Genomic DNA, 13,550 nt, shown 5'->3' on the forward strand with positions numbered 1-13,550 from the left:
CGGTCCAGTTGAGCGCCTCTAATATGGTAGCCTCAGTTACATTCAGAACCAAAATGAACTAATTAGAAGTTTTAGAAGATACTTAATTTTATTGCCTGTCATGTTAAATGTTACAAAATGTTACAAACCCTGGATTCTCAGTTACAGTAGTCATTTGACAGGATAATGCAATGTTATTTGCATGCTATTATATGGATTTCCATACCTGAATTGATGTACTTGCTAGAAAGCTTATTTGACACAGTCAAACCTGTGAAACAGCCAAAATGAGCACAACAAGAGTTAATGCGATCATTTAGGAACTGTAGAAACCCCACTGAAGTGTTAAATGAGCCATATTTAGCAAATTAGTGTTTTAGACTTCAAACAGAGATTCTTCATTTCTGCTACTAAAACAAACGCACCATCCAATGCATATATATATATATTCATATACCTATATAATTTATTTATATATGTATGTTATGTAGTACATATTGTATGCTTATGTTTAGTAGGTGCTCAATGTCTCATTGGTCACTGAATTTAGCACAAAAAAAATCTGATATGGGGCAGGTGGATTATTATTGGATATATTGCATATTATATAGTTGCAGGGTTGCTTAGCAGACAAAAAATGCTGCACCGCTGCTTCATCGGTTAGCATACAATTCACATTATGTTCCATTACCAGATATCTAGTCTTATGATGAGTTGCCAAGAAACTTTTAAAGCTTTTAGGCCTGATCAATCAGAGCCCTAGATTATAGACTAGGCTATAAACTAACGATCCATAGATTAATGTAGATTGCAGTTAGCCGCACAATTAAAAGAAAAATGTTTAAGGGATGTTCAGGTCAGGTTCAGGTTACAGCTAAGATTTTTATATTCTATGTATCTACTGTGTACACTGGGTCCAATGAAAACCATAACCCCAATATGTTTCCAGGGATACTGAATTTTAAGATTGGCAGTGAGTATTCCTTAACATGCCCATCCAGTGACTAAAGCCTGTAGTATTATGAGAAGTCTTAGTTAGTGTCCTTGTTATGGACCTTCCTTCTCTTTAGCTATTTTCTTTTTTCGCAGAATGTCCATTCTGGACCTGCATCGAATATAGTACATTGCTTGTCATTGATGAACTTTTGGTCAGTAACATCCAATGTTAAATACACATATCAAAAAGACTAGACAAATTTACGGTTTTGAACAACCCTACTAAGATCAGAGAAACAATTTGCTTAGATTGTAATGCTGTATATTTTATGGAAGAGAAATTTATTGGTACCAATAATCTCTTTTTCTTTCCCTTTTTTTTTGTCTGCTGATGTTCCTAAATTGTAGGCGACTTTACCATCACAGGTATGTGTCTTTTATATTATATTTGTGATTTCGAATACAAAAAGTGTTAATTATATGAACTCTAATTATTATATGTGTTTTCTGTTTTTTTTTTTCTATAAAGGGAAAATATTATATGGTAAGCTCAGAGAATAAAAAATGTGTGGGGTTTAGCTAACATCCACTGATATGAAGTGCTTTTGATACCACTGTGGGTCTATGGATTGTTCTGCACCGGTAACACGATGTGTGTTTGTTTATTATAAAACCATGTTTTTATTAGAAATGTGTGTTTTTTATTCTGCATGCTATATGATAAACATAACCTCCCTCGTAGATACTGTGTATATTAGTACATTAAGCAAATAAATTATTAAAGTCAAGGGTTGCATATACAGCACATAGGTACATTGATCAAGAAATATTAGAGAAGTATCTCTCAAACATCTATTTACTTTAACATGTACTTTTTGGTATTCCCTTTAAGAGAAGAGCTTCATAGTGATTTGTATGGCTTTATTACCATTACCCAGTATTTATTTCAGTTTTTAGACTCGCAAGCCGGTGCAACAGGTATTTGTACAACATGAGATGCAAAAATGTAACAGCAGTCTCTCCGGTAGGCAGGTGGCCCTTGAAAAGGTTAAGAGAGCCAAACCCAGCCCAGCGTCCTCCAGCTATACCATCTAGTTGTCATATTGTTGATATATTCAATGTGAAGGGCCCCATGACATTCAGAATCCTTATTTGGAAGAAGAATTCCACTAAATAATTATACTTAATAATTATATACTATGTGTATCAATATAATATATACAATAGCGCATATAGGCTCTTTAAGAAGAATTAGAGTCATTCAACACATCAGAGGAGGCTTGTGTCCAGTAAGGAACCGTTGCTACATGCCAATGTCTGACTTTATAGTGGCAAAGACAATGTATCATAGCATAGGCTGGGATAAGACCTAAATAAATCAGTGATATAATATAATAAACTATAGGCAATTTAAAGCTGACTGGTGCTATACAGAAAACCTAAAAAGATGTATTTGTGGACCAAAGTATTGGGACACCTAATCATTACACCAGCAGAGAATTTTATGATGCCTAATTCTAAATACATAGACAGTAATATGGAGTTGGTCCCCCTTTTGCAGCTATAACAGCTTCCACTCTTCTTGGAAGACTTTCCATGCATTTTTGCAGTGTTTCTTTGGGAATTTTTGCCCATTTATCCAGTAGAGCATTTGTGAGGTCAGGCACTGATGTTGGACAAGAAGGCCTGGCACACAATCTCCATTCCAGTTCGTCCCAAAAGGTGTTCAATGGGGTTGAGGTCAGGGCTCTGTGCGGGCCAGTCAAGTTATTCCACACCAAACTCATCCAACCACATTTTTATGGGCCTTGCTTTGTGCACTGGGGCATAGTCATGTTGGAATAGAAAATGGTCTTCCCCAAACTGTTCGCACAAAGTTGGAAGCATAGTATTGTCCAACATGTCTTGGCATGCTGAAACATTAAGATTTTCTTTCACTGGTTCTAGCCCAAACCTTGATGTCAATATCTAAGAGCTGTGTCCCAATACTTTTCTCCATATAATGGAGCACAAAGCAAGGTCCATAAAGACATGGATGGATGAGTTTTGTGTTGAAGAACTCACAAAGAGCCCTGACCCAAAGTCCCTGTTGGTGTTATGGTCAGGTGTCACAATACTTTTGTCCATATAGTGTATATTAATGTCATAGGCTTCTTGTGGCATTTATATAAGATAATATTTATAGAAAAAAGGAGGTTCTTAAGTAAGTATGGCATAATATTAGGGGAGATGCATAAACCAATTTTATTGGAATGCAACTTACTGTTTTTCCTGGCTAACAGTAACTTGACTGTGAATGCTGGGGTTTTTAGTAGGATGTTGGTTTCCCAATCCTGCCAAAAGTGAGCAAGGAAGAATTAGCCCTTTGAGTGCAAGAGGACACTCAGTTTGATAAACTAAAATATTAGGAAAAATGGACAGTTATTTTCAAGATAGTCTTTTTGTAGTTACAAAGAGAACAAATAGAGGAAATACTTACTTAAAATGCAGTTCCCAGCGGCACAGTATAAACAGAGGACACCATAGTTTGTAGATTAACTTCTATTTACCTGTAAAAAAAATTGGCTTCGCTGTTTTAAATAGAGCAGAACACATGTTCCAAGACCTCTTATTAGAAGCATAATAAATCCATATTTTTTCCATTTTAGTGGCTTACAGAAGCTAGGTCTTACGTAGTAACTAATTTATATTTTCACTATCAATGTACAATAGGTCGCCATCTTAACGGCAGTCAGAATGTGATGGGTAAGTGAGACTGTTATGTTCTTCTGTAAACATCTCAGAAGAAATATAACTGTTGCTCCTACAGCTACTATGCACTAAAAAGCAGTTAATTCAAGCCACAAATTAATAATAACACCAAGCTGACTTGCTCATCGTTGAAAGTTAGATTTACAATTGGAAGCATGTAAATAGTTATAGCTCTGTTTACAGAAAACAGATTAAGGAAACGTGGATCAGACACATGCAAAAGGAATCATTAAATTAAAGCATACCTTTCGATATTTCAAATTAATAAGGGAAGATACATTAATCTTAGAGGGAGTAGGGAGAAGAGCGTTACCCTGACTTCATGACCTTTATGACCCTTGATACTGAAACAAACAAAGTTTAAGGTTCAAATTAAAGACTTTCCCACACAAAGATCAAGCAAGAAGGAAAGCTTCTACCATGAAAAGGAAACCTCAATCCATTGTTAATACAACTACAGCAGGAGAAATCAGACTAGAAGAATCACAAAGCTATACTTTAGAGTAAAACATTTCAGATGTAGTGTATTATGCTTCTCTTATGACATCAAATTACAGCATTAAATAATTCATTTTCTCACAGGGCTACATATAGACCAGTAAAACAGCATTTTCAATACTCATTGTTATGCAGTTGTCCCAAACAATATTGTACTGAAGGGTTTCTTTGCAGAAGTCTGCATGAATGTGAGTCTTTATGACAACCTTGAAAAGCAAGCCAACTTTATGATTCAAGTCAAGTTGAGTTGTAATGAAAACCATAGAAACGCTCAACCTTAGAGTCAAGGTCACCATAAACTCATAATAAACTCAACAAATGTCACCTCAGATGAGGGAAGGTTAATGCAGGACTCAACTTCAATAGGACAGACAGACTTGAGAACCAGACTTTCAACTCTACTGCCAACTGGAGACTCTGCCTCCAATTTTCATGGTCAACATGAGTAACAGATTCAATAACCAACTTGACAACTATACAATGCAGTTTAGCAGCAGTATAGCAACTCCACACACAACTTGCACTGGCCAGGTCAGTCCACTTATGTCAACATTAACTTGACTTTTCATAATTGATTCACACTAACCCTTAAATCTTTATACATCTTTCTCTCTTCCATAGTATGTAGGGTTAATAATATTAATTAAAAAAGTTAAATGAAGTGTATGGAATCAATATTTCCCTTAAAAAAAAAAAAAAAAAAAAGTACATTTTTTACAATGTCCTTACGCCAGTGTGTATTCTGCCAGTCGTCTTATGGTAAGTACCTTACAGGAAGGACAACATATAATGCACTTCAGTTTGACTATATCTCCAAATGTGTACCTCATTTAGTAAGCGAACACAAAATTAAACACAGAGATTTGCATTTTCCACTTGAACCCAATGGGAAGGAAGGTTAATACAGAGCTGAAATGCTTCACATAAGTACCGCTGTGTGAGAGGTTCTTTAGTGCACGCATTTTACTTTTATGCAGATACAATTAAGAACAATTGCTTGAGCTCATTTCACAAAAGCTTTATGCGGAGGTTTTTTTTTTTATTTGGCTTTCAGATAATGTTATCGTTAGTAACCGCTTCTGTTGCAAGCACCTCTGGCACTCGAAGGGTTAAACATGGAGCCAAACTCCTTGTAGCCTATTAAAGAACACATTTAATGGTAGTTTTATATTTTTGCCATTTTATGGGGGTGGCGGGGTTGACACTCCATATTTAAGCCCTCACATCGAGAATTAAATGTATAGTTCCAAAATGGAGGAGAAAAAAAGTATTCATAGTATATACTGTTATCCAGATACAATCATGCACCCTGGCCTATGCTGTGACATGCTAGCTAGCTGCTTCCTGCGATTTCAGGTGTGTCACTGACAAAATAAGTGCGTTGTAGTGTGCCATGTGTGAAACAAGTGTCTGCATGATTATGTGACATAAGTCCATAGCTTTTCCCCACGACTAACCCCATTCTCCTAGTCTTTTCGTTGTCCATTTCTATCCTTTTAATTTTCGATGGTCGCTTTGATAGGAAAACCTGTCTACAGAAAAGTTCAGACTAGGGATCATCCTTTGCCATCTACAATAATCAACATTGCAGGTATTCATTTTTATTCGTGTGGAACTAATATTTCACTAACAATTCAAAACAAATGTGAACTATCCATTGTAAATTAATGCCCAGCAGAAAACTGGCTATGGTCCATTCTGTCCCTGGATACTGGGCGTTGTTTAGCCCTACTAAACTATTAGTTTAACAGAAATATATACTTTTAAGACAAGATTCGCCAAATTCTTCATTTTTAACCAAGATGTGTATACATAATATGCATATTTATTATGTTTAAATATAACTAGCTCATTAAAAACTGTAATGTGTGTATTGTTATTACCAATGAAAAACTTCATATACTTGATTAAAATTCTTCTGTGATAAAGGATTGGACAGCTAACCCCACCACAACTCCAAATGCATCAAAAGACAAGGTGGGACAGTACAGGCAATAAAAGGACCTAGAACTTTATGAGTGGCACCTAATATTCCCACATGTCATTAGAAGTGAGGGTCCAAGCAAATAGTTTGAGTGGAAGAGCATTTTCCTCACAAATATCATTGAGGTTATTCTTCAGAGTTTAGTCATCATTTTACAAATGAGGCTGTACACAATGAAATATCTCCACAGTTTAATGGTATTTTTTGTGTTATATCAAGACAAATATAAGAAGACAGTATCTATCGTGTGCTACACATGATCAGTCATACTAGGGAATTTCAGTTATATAGGGAAAATTAACATTTTGAAATATATAGAGTGGTGGAAAAAAGGGCTTGGTCCAGAGTTGACATTTTCGAAGGCATAGTTTTGTTCTTTGCCCAATAAATGGGATTTATGTATAAACAGTGCTAGTGCAATATTTGGAAAGTGGTCTTATTACCTTAGAAATCATTGGAATGGCCAAGTCAGCAGGAACATTCCATTATTTACTTGGGAAACAAGACAGCTTTTTAAGCTTTGTACTAGTATGACCTTTATCACTTGACCTCCAAAGCATTACTGATGTCATCGTAAAAGAAATGTTAGGAATTTAACTCTGAATAATATGAAAATAAGCAATGCATTTATTCGAAGTGTACTTCAAGAACCGCTCCAGGCGTTGCACGGTGGTCTCTGAGTTTACATATATCGGCACATTAGCAGATGGAATCACTGTCAAGGTGTTCTTGACCAAATTGAGAACATTGACAATTATGGGCAAGCAGGAGGAGACAGGACTTAGCAGGACTTTTAGCAGGAAAATAGTTGAAGTAGGGAGATGTGTAGTGGTAGTGATGAGGAGAATGATAAAATAAAGAAAGGCTAGCCCTTGCATGTCTTAAGTTATTTTACCATAACAGCAAAGTACAGACTCCCTGCCGGTGGAATGTAAAGGTTATTAATACGTTCTCCATAGTAGGTGATCTGCTCTCCTTACTGTACTAAACTGTCTTGCCTCTTCCCACTTGCTAATGAAGTGTAGTTCAGGTACCGAGGTCAGTTCAATCAGCTTCCAACTGTGTACTGTGCTAATGATGAAGCTCCTATAAGCTTTTTACATTTACCAGTGTAACTGCGGAGGGCAGGTCAGTCGTAAATCAGACAGGCTTACATTACTGCAAATAAAACACAATCACGTCTTAACAAGGCAGTTACTGCAACGTAATTACTAAGATATAAAGTAGCATAAAGCAATGCAAAATCCCCTGTTCTCAGTCTACTTACTTTAATTGCCACGAATACTGTGCCATTGAAGGGATTATAAGGAAGGATTAATAATACTGTTTATTTCATAGAATTAGCAGTACCCACAAGCCTTTATTTAAGTACATTTTAAAACGGGGGGGGGGAATCTGCACAATAGCATGGAAACACTATTTTATTCATAAGGCAACCAGCTTCCCTCATGAGTAGTGTCCCATGCGCATTTTTTTAATTGAAGCTCAAGGGGCTGGTGCTTCATTATTCCAAATAGAAGGAGAGGGGGTGTCGAAACATTTTTGAGGGAGATACACGGTGGAAACCGGACCCCAGGATTTTTTGTGCCTGTAGGGAGGGCAGATCTTCCAGAATCCCTAAAGCAATTCTTTGAAGGGGACCACTGAAGTCTTAAAGGAGAGGTGGGAGCCAACAAGCATCATTCCCTCTCATTCCAGAAAAGCCAAAAAGTGACAAACCATATCAGTGTCAGTGTCCATGTTATTGATATGATATTTTCCACACCAAAAAAAAAAACAAGGAAAACACCCCAAAAAAAACCTTTATAAAAATCCATGTTTACACATGCATTAAAAAGAGAGTGCATTTTATAAGGAAAAAATAAAAATATAAAATAAGAGTGTCTAAGTAGGACCCACCCATTAAGCTAGTATTTACAAAATAAATATATCTTCTTCACATACCAGCCAAAAGCCAGGGGAAAGTAGGACAGGTTAAAAAAACAAACACTCCTTGTGCACTTAGCAGCCAACGTAACTGTGATGTCCCAAGGTGTTCCCCACACCAGGTACACACCGTTGAGCACCCCAAGATTTGGACCTCCCAGTGGGCTCGAGAAGCACCTTGGACTTTGTGCTGCTTTTGCCTTTATCAAGGTATTACATTTGTTATGAGCCAAAATGCTGAGAAACAAGTCATTGGCGTCACCAAGTATTCATTTTTGTATACTGTAGGCAACTTCAAAGCCACCACTTTTTTTTTAAGTTGCCTTATGGTTAGACTTTGATCAAAAGAGACATCTGATTGGTGAACAACGCAGTTCAGAATGATGGATATAAAGAACAGAAACAGATGTGATGGAAATCTTGCCTAGTAACAGAATGAACTGAAATAGTGGGTTTTAAATAAAATATATTCTAATTGTATAATTAATATTTCAAGGGTTAGCTGTTATTATTAAAGAATGTTCTTTTCATTTTGTCCTTTCATATTTTTTTAAAACGTGGACTTTATTCTACTTATTCATACTTTAAGCCCTGAGCTTTTTTTTATATAAATTTTAACTTAAAAGCATTTTTTCTAAATCTATTTCTTGCTAAATTCCCAGTGCTGAAAATGTAGTGAATCTTTATAAAATAAATATATAAAAAAAGACGAGGAAGAGATACCGGTAAATCATTGCTTTTGTCTCCCTGCCCCCTCCAGAAAAAATATTGGTAGCAAATGAATAATACATTATTGATGTGTCAGAGCCTTTGACAGACTCTGGCTATATTTTTCTTTGGCAAGTTCGTTAATGGCAGAGAAGAAACGTGATCACAATATCTAAAGCACACTTCAGCTGTCATATGAACTTTGACGCACATAATAGCTGAGTGACTCCCTTAAAGGAGTGTTTCTTCCCCATTCTCCATGATCTCCCTGTGCATTTTCCCCCATTCCCTGCCACCCAGCCAATGTGCTTGTTGAATGTGTTCTCCGTCTGTGACATCTGTTTGCCGAACCACATGCGTTCTATACTCACCACCAGCCAGCTCCTGAACTGGCTTGTCCAAGAATTGCAGGGTGTCTATGAGACCCCTTGTGAACCTGCTTCAAACAGCCAAAAGTGGTGCACAAACAGGACCACAGGTGGCATTTCTTCAAAAGGTGAGTACTTTATCCCCCCCTCCACAGGTTAATGAATACATACTAAAGTACTTACAAAGTAATGCAATATACATTCCTCACTGGTGGGACAATTTGGGACACTAGGGCTTTGATGCGTAACATGGTTCTTGTGCTACATGTAGCGTGTATTTCATCTTTTGCTTTAGATACATTTGCTTTGGAAGCACACATCCAATCGTTAATATCAGCTCTTATGGAATTTTGTAACTTTTAATTAGAATGGATGAATAATTAAAATATCATTAAGGCTTAGAGAGAACATCTGAACATTATGTTGGTTTATAGAATTCATAGTGCAGAATATCTCCAGTTGCTCACAGTGGCTTCAACTTATAATCAATATGAGGAAATTGTATAATTGGATTATTCCTTTAAACCAAAGTCAGTGGATAGTCAGGAGGCTATTAGTGCTGAATTGTGTTTTTGCAAACATGTAATGAAAATATTCAACAACTAAAGATATTTCATTTTCAAAAAACCTAGGATGATACATTCTTATAGTAGAGCATTGATTCTGTAGTGGCATCTCTGATGGATGCGCTTATGTGTAATCTTTATTACTGTCTTCCAAAATCCTTTTATTACTGTCTAAGAAAATTGGTATTTTTGAAGAGCCAAAATTTTAACAATGATGAATTTTTGGTGTCTTGCTTGCAGAGGAAAATGAAGACAAACATCCTTTGACAAGCAAGGAGGAAGAGGAGCGTCGTATTGCAGAAATGGGACGGCCTGTTCTTGGAGAACATACAAAACTTGAAATCATTATCGAAGAATCATACGAGTTCAAGGTATTGCTTGCATTATAATTTTGAGTTTCTAATTCTAGAATAATATAGTTGGCTCCAATATGTCAGGAACTTCTGATGGGTGTGTTTACTAAATTAATTTTCCTTTCCTAGGGTTGTAAGCCAAATTTAAAATTCTAGTTTTTTAGAATTGCCAGTTAGCTAAATCTCCCAAAACCTCTAGTAAACAGAACTGAATAAAACAGAATTCACTCAACAGCTGAACTTAAGAGAGAAGCTCCACTCAATTAATGGCAACCAATCCACTAATACACAGACATTCATTACTCTTATAGTTACTGGCATCAGACAGATATGGCTCAATGCATGCACATAATATATTTATTTTATACTGGCCTACAGCATTCACTTATTAGTAGAAAGTAGTTAATATAACTGGTGTAGTGTACCACATACAGCTAAACTTCCCTGAAGGCTAGAAAGTAGGTCTCATATAGGAGACTTTGGGCCTTAAAGGTCTAGTATTGGACCACAGCTTTGCATATCCTTTGCACACGATAGTTTAATATTAAACACAACTTTGAACAAAGTCCATGGAACAGGTGAAATGCCAATTAAATGTTTCATGAGTGCCATAGTCCACACGGGTAGCATGGTGATAGGACTCTAGGCCTACCTGCTTTATGATTGCCATGCTGATTTCCTATAACATCAACAGCTGTTTTGAGCATTATTTGCAGGGAGTTAAGCTAGTGCTTGACAAATGTCTTCAAGTTTAAGGAAGCATGAAGCAGATTAGCTGTGAGACATGGAGGGAATTGCAGTTCAGTGCGGAGAATGCTTTTTAACAGTTGAGAGCGTATTGCTTAATCCCAATGCTGGCGCAGCAGCCAGAAACACATTACAATTCAGTTGCTGGGCTCCAGAACAAAAGTTTTGCTTTCTCCCTTTATACTCGTTACCGGGCACCCAGGGGCCCCCATCAAAACTATTGTCTGGTTCCTAGAAAACAAGAAAACCGTTCCTTTGCCATCAGCGATTCTAGGCAGGAAAGCAGGAGAATGATTGAGCTGCTTGGGACGTTGAGTTTCTTGTGACCTTACGTATCTTTCTGGCTGTCAAGGCCAAATTCATGCCAGCATGAAAATTGTATGCCATGCTACCTCCTCGATGGTCACGCGCTGTAATATAATGATGAGTATCACCGTAGGATACCAGTTGCCTGCTGCTGCAAATACATTTCTGTGTTAGTCTTACGTATCTTTTCATCACTGAGTGACTGTGGACGAGCCCAAGGGTGACTGCTAATCCTTAACCTTTGTTAAAGTCAGAGAAGAGAAGAGGGCAAAAAAAAAAAAAATCCATCGTGCAATAATTGCTTAGTAACCTTGATATTTTATTGTCACACTTTTGCCAACAAAGGCAGTAAAGACAGAACGGACAAAGCAATAATTTTCTGTAGCGTAGCTGTTTATAGTGAAAGCAAAACAATAGTATTGATTGGAGTGAGTGCTTTTTTGTTAATGGAACAATAGGTAAAATAGCAGAGTTAGTGGTCTTTAACCCTTTAAAGGTACAGTTGAAGCTCTACCAGCTAGCACATCTCTAAGGTCTGGTAGACACTGTGTGTTTGGATGGTAAATCTTGTATCTCCCAGCTGTTTCTTGTTGATAAGAAAGTAATATACCTGGGAGAACAATTTCAAACGGCAACAGCACTACAGGATATTCTGGCGTTGTGTCTTCTTCCTGTCCAACACGCAAGACTACATGATTGTAGCTGGTTGAATATGGTTAACAGATGAGCTATTAATTGTTGATAAATAATTTATTTTTTAGGGAAAGAGAAATGAAAACAGGATAATACCATTTTGATACTCAACCAAAGTCAGTGGTTTCATATTTAGCAGTGGTTTTATTTATATGGTAAAAGTGTAGTATTCCATTGGTTGCTATTTTGGTAAAGACAATACCTTTGTTGGCTAACTGATGTAAAATGGATTGCAAGCTTTCAGTACTATCCAGGCCTCTTCTTCAGGCATATTACTTAGACCTATAGTCTTGGAAGCTTATACGTCAGTTAGCCAATAAAGGTATCGTCTTTACCAGATTTGCTTTCTCTCTTTCTATAGCTAACATGGTACAACTCTCTACCTTTATCACAATGGTTGCTATTGTACTTGCACTAGAAGTGATCTCAATGCATTATTAGAGTACATACGGTTAAGTATTGCAGTTGTTTATTTGGTCTATTCCCTATGAATTTAAAATCAGCCACCCTTAAGTGGCTTTTCTGTTAATATAAGCAGTTTCACTGTTTTTTATGATGTGATTTTGAATAACAATGTAATCAACTTGAATGCAAAGCATTATCTGCCACTTTGACATCAAAGTGTTTGTGTTCATATGTCAAATCAAGCCTCAATGTCACTGATTAATTGCAAATATAGCAGTTAAATCACCTAAAATACTGGATAGCATAAAAAGTTTCAATTGCTGTAAACTGATCTTGCATCCATGAAACACCAATACAAAGTAGGGGTACATGATAAATCCATTAAATGTACACATCTAGTATCTAGTATCCTATTTATGACTACAATAAAAGATAATCGGGGCTCTGCTCATGTGTGTGTTCCGTAATATACTCTCTGCACATGTTCTTTACATGGCACTTGGCATTCATACATTCTGAAGAGCCAAGTCCCCGCCATCTTGGACTAGGCTGCCATATGTTGGGAGGAATCCTTAAGGTCATTTTGGCTACCTGGTTGGAGTAAGGGAACTTAGTTATCTTGGGTAATTGAAAAGTACATTACAAAGATCCAGTTAGTAGTCTCTTATGTAAGTTATCATTATGGCCATAAATACAAGCAGCTGTCAACATGACGTTACTTGTATGTTTATGGTTTTAACACAAATCTTGAAATGCATGGTGGTCACTTCAGCACTTAATATATCACTTTAATTGGGTCTGCCTTTTATCTGTTTATGGTTTGTTGTAAATAATACAATCCATTTAGTGTAAAGCATAAATGTGGCTTCTTGTTCTGTAGTCATCCATTTCATTGAACAAAAAATATTGATTGGGAATAAAAATTTGCGCAAAGTGATCATTTTATAGAGAATATGGCATTGACATGTCTTTGCATAAATGCGTTTGGCTGCTGAATCTTTCATGAAAAGCATATTAATAATTCATGGATTTATGTGGCTCGGCAATCTTGTCTGTTTTTAATTGTCTAATGTCAGGTGGTTACTCTAGCCTCACAAAAGTTGGCTACATTATTTACATATAAACCAGCTGCCTGGTTATTAAAATTGCAGAAATTGCATCTAAACAACAACAGACAATACATCCATGGGGTTCATTACATTGTATAAAAGACTCCATGCCGCCTTTTTATCATGGATAAAATGTGTATGTGGATTGTCGGCCCCGCTGTAAACATGACCTTGGAACCTGACTAGTGTGTTGATGTCATTGAGGGTCCCCTTCCAGTTTT

General features: G+C 36.6%; 1 protein-coding gene across 5 annotated transcripts in view; it reads left to right on the forward strand.

The window, feature by feature from the left end:
- The window catches only part of SLC8A1 (solute carrier family 8 member A1), a 199,281-nt gene that overhangs the window by 168,136 nt on the left and 17,595 nt on the right, over positions 1 to 13,550 (forward strand). For 3 of the 5 annotated variants that reach the window (XM_053460154.1, XM_053460155.1, XM_053460156.1), the window contains 2 exons: positions 1,324 to 1,341; positions 9,957 to 10,087. In XM_053460154.1, the coding sequence (XP_053316129.1) occupies positions 1,324 to 1,341; positions 9,957 to 10,087 (149 nt within the window). Of the gene's footprint in view, positions 1 to 1,323; positions 1,342 to 1,444; positions 1,460 to 3,627; positions 3,661 to 5,686; positions 5,756 to 9,956; positions 10,088 to 13,550 lie in introns of all 5 variants that reach the window. The other 2 variants (XM_053460152.1, XM_053460153.1) reach the window with 1 other exon arrangement.

Source organism: Spea bombifrons, chromosome 3, assembly GCF_027358695.1.
Source record: "Spea bombifrons isolate aSpeBom1 chromosome 3, aSpeBom1.2.pri, whole genome shotgun sequence".
In the NCBI taxonomy this organism is placed as follows: domain Eukaryota; kingdom Metazoa; phylum Chordata; class Amphibia; order Anura; family Pelobatidae; genus Spea; species Spea bombifrons.